Raw genomic sequence first — 14,497 nt, 5'->3', positions numbered from 1 at the left:
TCCACTATTCCCACATGATTCTCACAGTGGCCTACGGTGGCCATTTTCCTGAAGCCCACAGCCTCACGAAAATTGAGCGGGAGAGGCCCAGCCAAGATCTCATTCCGTGCATGTGCCGCCTCCGGCAGCCCACGGCTTCGGGGAGATGATCGCGGGGAAACCAAGGATGCACTCCGTACTGCTCACCGCTGACTCCGAGTTTCGACATCGCCACACTTCTGTCGCCGCCTGTTCCCTGAGGAAGGGACGCTGCTACACCACTTAAAACAAAACACCATGAGCACAATTAGATGGTGGTGCTGAAGTTAGGTTCCCAAACCATATAGATAGTAGGTATAAACTTAGCACTCAACTTAAGTGTAATCAAAGGAGATTTATTGTAGTATGAAGGTAAAACGTTTTGGTTAATTGATGACCTTCTTCAGTTACGTGTTTATAATAGATTTCTTGCAATAGGATGTGAACCTATTGAGTAGCTGTGTGTGCTCAGTATAGGGACAGACTGTCCTCATACTGGGCTGGTACGCTTAGTATGGTGTGGAGCAGGGGCAAATGTGCCTCCAGACGCAGGATCCAACGCAAGTCTAGCACACGGAGCTGCTCAGTATGTTCACATCCTATTGCAAGAAATCTGTTAAAAACACGTAACTGGAGAAGGTCATCAATTCACCGAAACGTTTTACCTTAATACTACAATAAATTTCCTTTGATTACACTTAAGTTGAGTGCTAAGTTTATACCTAGCTGCTACACCACTGCCGCAACCCCCCGGTAAGCCTGCATTCGGACTATAAGACGCACCCCCCATTTTCCTCCCAAGTTTTTTTGAGACAAAGTGTATCTTATAGTCCAAAAAATACAAGAAGCAGAAATACTTCTTTTTAAAAATATCAACCACTCCACTGTTGAAGACATCTCATACAAAAAATGTTTAACTTGATAGAAAATAAGTAAGTAGTGATAAGGTGTATGTGGACACGGACTACATGAATTTTGAACTACACTACAAATCTCCGTATTGGCTAGGCATTCTTTCCATTTGACCAAGACTGTTTTCAGTAAGAGCTGTGTTTTACATGATTTTTTTATTTTTTGTATTTCAAGGCCTAGGTCAAGGAGGGGGAGGGAGTCCAGTTATATAGGTTTCCACGTATAGGAGTTGCCTTGTCACGAGCAGATGAGCTTACACAATCTGATCAAACTGTGCACTAAATACGGTAATTTAATACTGTAAGTATATTCTGTACAGCAGTAAAGCAGCTGAAAAATTCATACCTTGGGGCACTCTGAATGAAGTTGTATTTGTTTGTGTGCATTAAACATGTACATTTTAAATCCAGACTAGGTGTTATACAGTGGAACGTATTTAGTACTTTAAATATTTAATTGATAAACATGTTAACACACTTAATACAAGATAAATTACCTTGGTACTCTAATTATATCCTCATATGACCATGGCACGTGTAATCTGTAAATAGTAGATTTCATTTCTGCAAAGAGTAACTATCCATTAGTAATGAATATTAAACAGGAAATGGAACAATTTTAATATTAGTAAAGTCAGAATTTTTTTTAAATCTTTTTATAATCAATACATATTCTACATCTACTATGTGCATAGAGATTATATACCGTGGATATAAAGTCTACTCTTGTTAAAATGCCTGCTTTTTGTCATGTTAAGAAAATTATACAAGGAAGAATTCTTTCAGAATGTTTTATATCTTTAATCTAAGTGGTGACATTTGTCCTTTTGGAGAGTGAAATGCTTGGCATTTCAGTGTAAGGAGGCTTATATGTTATGCAATGCTCCTCTGTGAAAATAAATATGCAAATTTACTCTTCAGATAGAGGACTTAAACTCTAGTGCCAACTATTAGAAGTAGCAATCCTAAAAGTCAATATCGACCTTTTAAAGAGAATCTGTCACCCTATTTTTGGCCACGTGTGCCAATACTTAATAGAAATATTCAGAATATTCAATTCTCTTAAAGGGAATCTGTCACCTATTTTTTGGCATATAAGATGTGGCCACCGCCATCAGGGGCTTGTCTACTGTATTCTGTAATGCTGTAGATAAGCCCCCGATGTAACCTGAAAGATAAGAAAAACGAGTTAGATTATACTCCCCCCCCCCACGGGGCCGGCCGATGGGTGTCAGGGTCCGGCGCCTCCCATCTTCTAGCGATGTCGTCCTCCTTCTTACTTCTGCCGTGGCTCCTGCACAGGCGTACATTATCTGCCCAGTTGAGGGCAGAGTAAAGTACTACAGTGCGCAGGCGCCAGACCTCTCTGACTTTTCCCAGCGCCTGCGCACTACAGTACTTTACTCTGCCATCAACAGGGCAGATAAAGTACGCTTGTGCAGGAGCCGCGGCAGAAGTAAGAAGGACACCATCGCTAGAAGATGGGAGGCGTTGGATCGGACAGCGACACCCACAGCACCCGCCCCGCCCCTGGGTGAGTATAATCTAACTTGTTTTTCTTATCTTTCAGGTTACATCGGCGGCTTATCTACAGCATTACAGAATGCTGTAGATAAGCCCCTGATGGCGGTGGCCGCAGCTCATAGGGCAAAAATGAGGTGACAGATTCCCTTTAATGAACCTTGCAATATGACTTAGGATAAAAGTCAAACCAGAATCTCAATTTGAAGACACAGTGTTTCGGGTTGTTACCCCTCATCGGTGCAAAAATCTGTAAAGATTCACACTGACAAGGGGGCAACACCCCAAAACACTGTCTGCAAATTGAGATTCTGGCTTAACTTTTAACCCAAGTCGAATGGCAAGATTCATTAAAGGGTCGATATTGACTTTTAGAATTGCTATTTACAATAGGTTGCTTAAGACTCCATGCCCACATCCTCGCTTAAGAGGCAATTTGCATATATCTTTACAGATTGAATTATACAAGTTGTGCATAATCTGTACAATTCAATTGAAAAATATACAAATCTTAAGTAGAAAAATAAATAACTAAAATAATGAGGTTGCATAAATATGCACACGCTTAAGTGACTAGTTTTTTGAAGTACCTTTGAATTTATGACAGCATGTAGTCTTTTTAAGTAGGAGTCTATCAACATGGCACATCTAAAACTGGCAATCTTTGCCCACTCATTCTTGTGGAAGTGTTCCAATCTGTCAGACTGCAAGGGCAACTCCTGTGTACAGCGCCATCTTCAGGTCAACCTACAGATTGGATTCAGGCTAGGTGTAGCGGAGTCCTTCATTTATTGATTTGGAGAAATGCTTAGGGTCGGTATGTTGAAAGGTGAAATTCATCATCTACAGTTTTTTTGCAGAGGTCTGAAGGTTTTGATGCAAAATAAGACTGATATTTGGAACTGTTCATTATTTCCTCCACCTTCACCAAAAGCTAAAGCTGCTGAAAAGCAGCCACATTGCCTAATGCTGCCTTACCATGGTTCATTCTCGGTATGGTAATCTTTTGGTAATGCATAATGGAGCACAAATCTTTATCGTGATTTAACAGAAATTAATTTTCATAACATGGAAATTGCAATTTCCCATATAATGTGATTCAATGTGTGGACTTCCTTGACAGAGCAAAAGACTTTCTTCAGAATGTTGTAAGAGAAGAACTTTTCAGTGTTCCTGCAGGAACTCATGACAGAGTAGAAATGACTATTCAGAATGATCAAAGATAAGCACCTTTCAATCTACCTGCAGAAGAAAAATGGAAACACGTGACCCAAAGAAGCAGGAGGATGAGGCAGTCAGCAACAATACAGCAATACCGCTGCAGAACCGCTACCAGACTCTCACGCAGAAAAACTATGAAGATGTACATCACAAAAGTGCTTTGTCCACAAAGAACACTACAGCAAGAAATCAGAAGTCTCTTGAAGAGAGAAAGAGAAGCACTTTGGTGAAGAAGAAAAGGAGCGTGGTGGTCGTGGGGGTTTCGCTATGGAGAGGAACAGAAGTTGCTATCTGCCGACCGGACATTACCTCATGAGAAGTGTGCTGTCTTCCAGTTGCCCAAATAAAAGATATGTCTGACAGGTTATCAAGACTCTTCAGTGCTACAGACAACAATCTAAGCCACTAATACATGTAGAAACAAAGAACACCGCAAAAAGGGACCTGGAAACTATATGCAGAGACTTTGAAGACCTAGGCCAAAAAGTAAAGGAACTGGGAGCGCAAATCGCCTTCTCATCCATCCTCCCAGTGGATGGACATTGACCAAGGATATTGAACAGGTGAACAACTGGCTACGTCGATGGGGCAGAGAGCAACGTTTTGCGTTTCTTGACCATGAAGTGAATTACCAGCATGATGGACTTCTTGCTGGAGATGGGTTGCATCTTACAAAAATAGGAAAACACATACAGTGGGGAAAAAAAGTATTTAGTCAGTCAGCAATAGTGCAAGTTCCACCACTTAAAAAGATGAGAGGCGTCTGTAATTTACATCATAGGTAGACCTCAACTATGGGAGACAAACTGAGAAAAAAAAATCCAGAAAATCACATTGTCTGTTTTTTTTCATTTTATTTGCATATTATGGTGGAAAATAAGTATTTGGTCAGAAACAAAATTTCATCTCAATACTTTGTGATATATCCTTTGTTGGCAATGACAGAGGTCAAACGTTTTCTGTAAGTCTTCACAAGGTTGCCACACACTGTTGTTGGTATGTTGGCCCATTCCTCCATGCAGATCTCCTCTAGAGCAGTGATGTTTTTGGCTTTTCGCTTGGCAACACAGACTTTCAACTCCCTCCAAAGGTTTTCTATAGGGTTGAGATCTGGAGACTGGCTAGGCCACTCCAGGACCTTGAAATGCTTCTTACGAAGCCACGCCTTCGTTGCCCTGGCGGTGTGCTTTGGATCAGTGTCATGTTGAAAGACCCAGCCACGTTTCATCTTCAATGCCCTTGCTGATGGAAGGAGGTTTGCACTCAAAATCTCACGATACATGGCCCCATTCATTCTTTCATGTACCCGGATCAGTCGTCCTGGCCCCTTTGCAGAGAAACAGCCCCAAAGCATGTTTCCACCACCATGCTTTACAGTAGGTATGGTGTTTGATGGATGCAACTCAGTATTCTTTTTCCTCCAAACACGACAAGTTGTGTTTCTACCAAACAGTTCCAGTTTGGTTTCATCAGACCATAGGACATTCTCCCAAAACTCCTCTGGATCATCCAAATGCTCTCTAGCAAACTTCAGACGGGCCCGGACATGTACAGGCTTAAGCAGTGGGACACGTCTGGCACTGCAGGATCTGAGTCCATGGTGGCGTAGTGTGTTACTTATGGTAGGCCTTGTTACATTGGTCCCAGCTCTCTGCAGTTCATTCACTAGGTCCCCCCGTGTGGTTCTGGGATTTTTGCTCACCGTTCTTGTGATCATTCTGACCCCACTGGGTGGGATTTTGCGTGGAGCACCAGATCGAGGGAGATTATCAGTGGTCTTGTATGTCTTCCATTTTCTAATTATTGCTCCCACAGTTGATTTCTTCACTCCAAGCTGGTTGGCTATTGCAGATTCAGTCTTCCCAGCCTGGTGCAGGGCTACAATTTTGTTTCTGGTGTCCTTTGACAGCTCTTTGGTCTTCACCATAGTGGAGTTTGGAGTCAGACTGTTTGAGGGTGTGCACAGGTGTCTTTTTATACTGATAACAAGTTTAAACAGGTGCCATTACTACAGGTAATGAGTGGAGGAAAGAGGAGCCTCTTAAAGAAGAAGTTACAGGTCTGTGAGAGCCAGAAATCTTGATTGCTTGTTTCTGACCAAATACTTATTTTCCACCATAATATGCAAATAAAATTAAAAAAAACAGACAATGTGATTTTCTGGATTTTTTTTTCTCAGTTTGTCTCCCATAGTTGAGGTCTACCTATGATGTAAATTACAGACGCCTCTCATCTTTTTAAGTGGTGGAACTTGCACTATTGCTGACTGACTAAATACTTTTTTTCCCCACTGTATTTGGTAGACGCCTTGCTATACTAATCAGGAGAGCTTTAAACTATAGCAATATGAGTTGAAAAATATACGCCCAATAAAAAATATGCAGCTAATAATTTCTTTTGAGAATCCTGCTATTAGAAGTGGAAATGAAGAACAAAAACAATAAACTCTGAATGAAAATAGAGGAGCAAGGAAAACCGACTACAAACTAAAATGTGTCTATACAAATGAACAGGGCATGGGAAACAAACAAGGAGAATTGGAGATCCTAACACAGGAAGAGAGATATGATGCATAGGCATCACTGAAATTGGTGGGATGATACACATGATTGGATTATAAACTTTGAAAGCTACAACTTATTTATTAGAAACAGGATTACCAAGAAGAGAGGAGGTGTTGCATTGTATGTTAGGAAAACATATCTCTACCGAGATCCAAGCTTCAGTAGCTCTGTAGAAACTGTTTGGGTAAGAATACAAGAATAGAAGAACAGAAAGGACACTATTGTAGGTGTTTACATAGTCCACCTGGACAGACTCATTTTACATCAGATGTCTTACTTAAAAAAAAAAAAAAAAAAAAAAAGTCTGACAATGATCAAGGAAGATTTCACCTATCCAGATATTTGTTGGGAATCTCTCCCAGGCAAACAGAATGGGTCCAGAAAATTCTCATCTTCCCTCGCACACAACTTTATCTTTCAAAAGGTGGAAGAGTGAACAAGAGGGCCAGCCATCTTGGACCTAATTCTTAACAACAGGGAGGCAATGGTTGAGGAAGTAATGGTGACTGGGTATTTAGGAGGCAGTGATCATGCTATCCTCAAATTTTGGACTTCATGAGGTGGAAATCCTGAGAGGATTTAGACTTTAAGATTAGACTTCAGAAAGGCAAATTTTAATGGACACAGAAAGAGGATACAAAAGGTCCCATGAATGGATGTTCTAAAGCAGGGGTCCCCAACCGCCGGTCCGCAGCCCAGCACCGGGCCGCTGCAGTGCCCTTGCCGGTCCGTGGACACAAGGGGAGTCAGGGGCGGTCAGTGGCGTAGCAGGGGCTGGGGCGGCGAGCAGCAATTCTTAAACTGCCCTCATGTAGGGAGCGATCAAGCAGCTCCGCTGCCTGCAAGAGGGAATAGCAGGAGCGGAGCTGCAAGGACCCGTCCAGCTTCCTGCCCGCCGCCCGCGCTTCCTGTCTCTGACTGACACAGAGAGGAGCGCGCCGCTGCTGTGTCAGAGCGAGGAAGCGCGGGCGATGCTGCGACAGGTGAGAGGAGAGAGGTGGTGTGCGTATGTATGTCTGTCTGTGTGTTTGTCTCTGTTTGTGTAGGTGGAGCCTGGCCCTGGAGGAGATGGGGACATGAGGAGAAGACCGTGATGGGGAGAGAAGGCCATGATGCCTGGGGTGATGGGAGAAGGCCTTGAGGGGGTAATGGGAGAAGGCCAGCCATGATGGGGGTGATGGAGAGAAGGCATTGATGGGAGTGATGGAGACACGTCAGTGATAGGGTGAAGGCAATGATGGGGAGAAGGGAGTGATGGGGTGAAGGCAATGATGGAGAGACGGCAGTGATGGGGTGAAGGCAATGATGGAGAGATGGCAGTGATGGGGTGAAGGCAATGATGGAGCGATGGCAGTGATGGGGAGAAGGGAGTGATGGGGTGATGGAGCAGGCAAGAATGGGGTGATGGAGCAGGCAAGGATGGGGGTGAAGGAGCACTCATTCAAAACCTATGGTGAGTTGAGTCACATTATAAATGTTATTTAATTATAAGTATGCACTGCTACACTACAACCGTGTCCATAGCCCCGCCCCCTTATGACCAAAGCCCCGCCCCTGCCACACCTCCATCCCCGCCCTGCCGGGCCATGGAAGAATGGTCTTGCTTGAAACCGGTCCCTGGTGCAAAAAAGGTTGGGGACCACTGTTCTAAAGGACAGAAATGTGCAAGTAGTATTGAAGATCTTGCTAAATTAAATTCTCACTGCACAATCAGTAACAATCCCGAAGAAAAGGAAGAATTGGTAGCATTTAAAGAGACAAGGATAGATTAACACAGAACAAAAACACTTGCTAAAAAGGTAAAAATAAAAGTATATTAAATGGAAAGAGGGAGGCATATATGAAGCAGAATATAATGCTATCTGCAGGGGACAAAGGCAAGCGTTAAAAGACCTAAAGCCAGAAATGAGTGAGGCTTTCAAGGTAGACCAAAAGCATTACAAAATGATTTGGGGGGTATGTCAAAAGCAAAAGAAAAGTCAAAGATGCTATAGGATTTTTACATGATGAAAAAGGTGAAGAGTTCAAAAATTATGTTGAGAAGGCCAAACTTTTATATTGTTATTTTGCATCTGTGATCTCCAAGAAAGCAATTGTAACATCAACTGATCATCACAGTGCTCTCAAAGGAATAAAAGAATCCACACTATTTATAAACAGAGACATGGTGACAGAAAATTTAGATAACTGAAATCTCCTGGTCTAGATGAATTACATCCCAGGGTACTGAAAGATATAGCAGAAGAAATTGCAGAACCACTAGCCAAAATCTTTGAAAAATCCTGGAGAAGGGCAGATGTCCCCATTTTCAAAAAAGGAAAGCAGATGGAGCCAGGAAATTAAAAGCCAGGGATCCTTACTTCTATACCAGGAAAGATCTTTGAACAAATTATTTAACAGCATGTAAGTGCTTGGGAAAGAATATCGTAAGTAGCCAAAGCCAGCATGTGTTTGTACCAAACAAGTCATGCCAGACTAATCTAATTTCCTTCTATTATGGAATCACAGTCTTGATGGACCATGGAAAAACGGTAGATATAGTATATATTGACTTAAGCAATGTATTTGATAAAGTAGCTCATACTATCCTTAATGAAAAAATAACCAAGTATGGGATTGACAAGCCTATGGTTAGGTGGATTCATAACTAGCTAGGTGATCGTACTCAGAGAGGTAATAAATAGCTGAACATTAAATTGGAAGTGTGTTTCAAGTGGGGTACTACAAGGCTCTGTCCTGACTCCAGTGTTGTTCAACATATTCATAAATGATCTTGACAAGGGAACTGTAGGTAAACAAAACAAATTTCCATATGATGCAAAGTTGGGAGGGATAGCCAACACTAGAGAAGAAGGGATTTGTAAGGATCTAGATAAAGTTGAACAATGGTCAGTGAGCAATAGCATGGTATTTAACAAGGATAAATGCAAGATTCCACATCTGGGCAAGAAAAATAAAAATTACATCTACAGAATGGGAGGAATAGAACTAAGCAACAGCAAGTGTGAAAACAACTTGGGTATACTAATAGATCACAAACTGCGCATGAATCAACAGTGTGATGCAGCAGCAAAAAAAAAAGCAAACAGTTCTGGCATGTAATAAGAGAAGTATAGGGTCTAGAACACAAAGTAAATATCCTGCTCTTCTCTTTCTTGGTCAGGTCTCATCTGGAATATGGTGTCCAGCTCTAAACAGACTGCAAAATAAGTCCTAGGAGGAACGGTTAAAGGATATGGGAATGTTTAGCTTGCAAAAAGAAGGCTAAGAGGAGATGTAATACCGGTTTACAAATACCTGAAAGGATGTCACATTTTAGAGGGATCGTCCCTATTCTCATTTTCACATAAAAACACTAGAAGCAATGAAACGAAACTGAAATGGAGAGGATACACATTAGATATTAGAAAAAAACTTTTCCACAGTGAGGGAAATCAATGAGTGGAACAGGCTGCAATTAGAGATGGTGAGTTCTCCTTCAATGGATGTCTTTAGAGGCTGGACAGACATCTGTCTGTGATGATTTAGTGAATCCTGCATTGAGCAGTGGGTTAGACATAATGACCCTGGAGGTCCCTTCCAACTCTACTTTGTGCCACACATACCTCTTGCAATTATGGTAAAAAAGATCAAACTTGGTCTCATCAGTTCATAACACATTTTCCCACATGCTTTTGATTGGCTAACTTGATTAATGTTTTGAAAAAACATACACGGGTTTGGATGTTTTCTTTTATAAGGAAAGGCTTCTGTCTTGCAACCCTACCCAGACATGTGAAAAAAATATAGGAGATTGTTGTCACATGCAGGACACATCTAGTATTTTCCAGAGATTCCTACAGCTTTCTTAATGTTGCTGTAGGGCTCTTAGCAGCCGTCAGGACAAATTGTGTATGTCCTTTCATCAATTTTTAAGGGAAGTTCAGTTCGAGGTATTGTCCCTGTAATTTCAAATTTAAGCAAACACTTGAAGACCATGTTTAGTGTTTCATGATACAGGTGTGCTCAAAAGTTTACATACCTCGGCTGAATTCTTGCTTTCTTGGCCTTTTTTCCAGTGAATATGAATAACAGCAAAACTTTTTCTCCACTCATGGTTAGTGTTTGGGTGAAGCCATTTATTGTCAAACTACTGTGTTTTCTCTTTTTAAATCATAATGACAATGCAAAACATCCAAATGACTCTGATCAAAAGTTCACATACCCCATTTCTTAATACCGTGTATATTCCTCTCTAACGTCAATGACAGCTTGAAGTCTTTTGTGGTAGTTGTAGATGTGGTTCTTTATTTTCTCAGATGGTAAAGCGGCCCCCTCTTCTAGGCAAAAAGCCTCCAGTTCCTGTAAATTCCTGCGCTGTCTAGCATGAACTGCGCGCTTGAGATCTCCCCAGAGTCGCTCAATGATATTAAGGTCAGGAGACTGAGATGGCCACTCCAGAACCTTCACTTTTTTCTGCTGTAGCCAATGACAGGTCAACTTGGCCTTGTGTTTTGCATCGTTGTCATGTCGTAACGTCCAAGTACGTCCCATGCGTAGCTTCCGGGCTGATGATTGCAAATTTGCATCCAGTATTTGCTGATGACGTGCTGCATTCATCTTTCCTTCAACTTTGACACATCCCCAAGACATCATGATCCACATTCATGCTTTACAGAAGGAATGGTGTTATTTTCATCATAGGCCAGAAGTTTGGAGGCTTGTCCCTGTGCTGTTTTGCATATTGCAGGCGCAATACTTTGTGGCATTTGAGCAGTAATGGCTTTCTTCAGGTGACTTGATCATGCAGCCCATTTTTCTTCAAGGGCCTCCTTATTGTGCATATTGAAACAGCCACACTGCTAGTTTTTAGAGAGTCCAGTATTTCAGCTGATGCTATTTGTGTGTTTTTCTTTGCATCCCGACCAATTTTCCTAGCAGTTGTGGACAAATCTTTTGTTGGTCTACCTGACCGCGGTTTGTTTTTACAGAGCCTATGATTTTTTATTTGTAGTCACAGTTTCAATGCTGCTGAATGGTACTATCAATTCCTTCGATATCTTTTTGTATCCAGTTCCCATTTTATACAGTTCATACCTTGTGGTGGCCATCATACTGTGTGGGGACTAATGTGGAGGCCATGATACAGTTTGGGAGCCACAGTGGCTGCCATTATACAGTGTGAGAGCTAATGTAGGGATATTATACAGTTTGGAAGCTACTGTGGGGGCCATTATACAGTTTGGGAACTACTGTGGGGGTCATTATAAAGTGTGGGGGCTAGTGTGGGGGGCATCATAAATTGTGGGGAATACTGTGGGGGCAATTATGCAGTGCAAGGGCCATTAAACAGTAGAGGGGCCATTATCTAATGTGAGAGCTAATGTAAGTACCATTTTACAGTTTGCAGGCTACTGTGGGGGCAATTATATAATGTAGGCAGGATAACCTGTCAGCAGGATTTTTCTAAGTAAATTGTCAGGTTGGCAGTGTTAAACTGATTAAATTGATACATGGGATGAAGAAATCCATTTTGTGGTCCTTGTGTAACCAGGGTTAGAAGTTTTCAGCTAATGAGATGCCGGAGCTGCGGGGCGGGACTGTGGGCAGAGTCTTATCTTCCCGCTCTAGGCCAAAGATACCAAGAAAAAGACCTTCTCACAGACTGCCCCAAAGCACAAACAGTCTGTCAGTCTGATTCAGAGGTGTGCAAAGTCACGTTCGTTGGTGAAAGTGGGAGAACGTACTGTGTGACCCCCCCAACGTATTAGTGACGTCAGGCAAGGCTGCCATGTGTGGTTTTTCACACTGATTATTCACAAAATATTAAATTCTTCCACAAACATTTGTCCATACTATACCAGGATGAGAGCTTATTCAAAATTATTAAAAATTCTATCTGACCAAAAAAGCTAGCAACATACCGTAGCTGTTTCTCCCAGTTTTTTACGGTAATTCTGAAAACAAATATACGGCTCAACATGAAGGGATCATATAAGTGTGTGTGGAGGCAAGAAACGTATAACATATGTTAAAAACTAGTATCTTTACTAGCAACACCAACAAAACCTGTACCACTAATTCTTTTATTAACTGTAGTACCACACACGGGCGGACACAGACTGTAGTGGGCCCCCGTGCAAGAAATTTTTTGGGCCCCCCAACCCTTCATACGGCAACAAAGTTATTTGTTATCTAATACTGATGCTATGCAGGGCTGGATATAATATCTGTATAGAATATAATGCAGTCCCCCACATATAGTATAATGCAGCCCCCACATATAGTATAATGCAGCCCCTCCATAGAATATATGGCAACCCCCTCATAGGATATAATGCAGCCCCTTATATAGTATAATGTAGCCCCTCCATAGAATACAATGTAGCCCTCCTCATATTGTATAATGCAGCCCCCATAGAATATAATATAATACAGCCCCCCTATAGAATATAATGTAGCCCCAAATAGAATATAATACAGCCCACCTCCCCATAGAATATAATGTAGCCCCCCATATTATATAACACAGCCTCCCCTTATAGAATATAATGTAAAATGTAGCCCCCATGGTATATAACACAGCCGCATAGTATATAGCCCAGCACCACATGGTAGATAGCCCAGCCCACCATAGTATACAGCCCAGCATGGCATATAGCCCCCACAGAATGGTATAATACTGCCCAGCAAGGTATATAGCCCCCCCAGCATGGTATAATACAGCCCAGCATGGTATATAGCCCCCCATAGCATGGTATAATGCAGCCCAGCATGGTATATAGCCCCCCCAGAATGGTATAATACAGCCCAGCATGGTATAATACAGCCCAGCATGGTATATAGCCCCCCCAGGATGGTATAATACAGTCCAGCATGGTATATAGCCCCCCAGCATGGTATAATACAGCCCAGCATGGTATATAGCGCCCCCAGCATGGTATATAGCCCCCCAGCATGGTATAATACAGCACAGCATGGTATATAGCTGCCCCCAGCATGGTATAATACAGTCCAGCATGGTATATAGCCCCCCAGCATGGTATAATACAGCCCAGCATGGTATATAGCACCCCCCAGTATGGTATAATACAGCCCAGCATGGTATATAGCCCCCCAGCATGGTATAATACAGCCCAGCATGGTAAATAGCCCCCACAGCATGGTACATAGCCCCCCCAGCATGGTATGATACAGCCCAGCCTGGCATATAGCCCCCCCAGCATGGCCCCACAGACCAGTACTCACACTGATTTAAAAAAAAAAAAAAACACACTGTCTCCTCTCCTGCTCTGCCTGGTACACAGTGAGAGCGCAATGACATCATCGCGCACCCGCTGTGTCAGAGGCAGAGCGGGGAATGATGGGAGAGGGAGCGTCAACTGACGCTCTCTCCTCCAGGCTCCATCATAGCCTCCTTCAATGCGGGGAGGGAGGGGGGGTGGAGTCGGCACTGGGGGCAGGCGGGCCACCCTGCATCACAGGGGCCCCCTTTGCCTCCCACAGCGCTGCTCTCCTCTTTGCACTACACATGGCTAATTTGAATTTTGACATAATTAGCCATGCGGTGCTGGAGGCTGGAGGGGCCCCCTCTCCCTGGTACCACATATGTAATATACATGGCCATTTGTACAGTATGTGATAAGTAATACATAGGATGCACATCATGTTAAAATGAAGAATTGCAGAATTCATTACTGCATCCTCACGTGATTCCTCACATTCTAACCGCTCATCCTATGGTCTGTTTAAACACTTCCTTGAAGTTCATCGGAGCAACACCTCCTCTCTAAGAATCATTGGTGTTGAACAAGTGAAAAAAACAAAAAGGGGTGGAGATTGGTCTAGGATTATATTTACAAGGGAGTCTTTTTGGATTCCATGTCTAAATGCACATTTTTCTAGAGGTATATATATATATATATATATATATATATATATATATATATATATAAACTAGCTGAAGTGCCCGGTGCTGCCCGGGCATAGTAAATAACTACGGTTAGTTATAACAAATTATAATGATTATATCTATCTATCTATCTATCTATATATATATATATATATAAAGCTGAGTATAGAACCCCACCCTCTCTGCAAAGCCACACTCGCAATAATATCCCACATCATCCCGTAAGCCAGAGCTACCGGACTACTACCCCTAATATCCCACATCATCCCGTCACAGCCGCTGGACTACTACCCTTAATATCCCACATCATCCCGTCAAAGCCACCGGACTACTACCCCTAATATCCCACATCATCCAATCAGCCAGAGCCA

The 14,497-nt window shown here is 42.4% G+C and overlaps 1 protein-coding gene across 3 annotated transcripts in view; it reads right to left on the bottom strand.

Annotated features, from left to right (window-relative positions):
• PGAP1 (post-GPI attachment to proteins inositol deacylase 1) overlaps positions 1–14,497 on the bottom strand; it is a 794,782-nt gene that overhangs the window by 307,634 nt on the left and 472,651 nt on the right. For all 3 annotated transcript variants that reach the window (XM_073558145.1, XM_073558147.1, XM_073558146.1), the window contains one exon: positions 1,427–1,493. In XM_073558145.1, the coding sequence (XP_073414246.1) occupies positions 1,427–1,493 (67 nt within the window). The remainder of the gene's footprint in view (positions 1–1,426; positions 1,494–14,497) is intronic.

This window comes from Dendrobates tinctorius, unplaced genomic scaffold, assembly GCF_039654945.1.
Source record: "Dendrobates tinctorius isolate UK_male_01 unplaced genomic scaffold, ASM3965494v1 ptg000254l, whole genome shotgun sequence".
NCBI lineage: Eukaryota > Metazoa > Chordata > Amphibia > Anura > Dendrobatidae > Dendrobates > Dendrobates tinctorius.
This window is presented reverse-complemented; position numbering and strand designations above follow the sequence as displayed.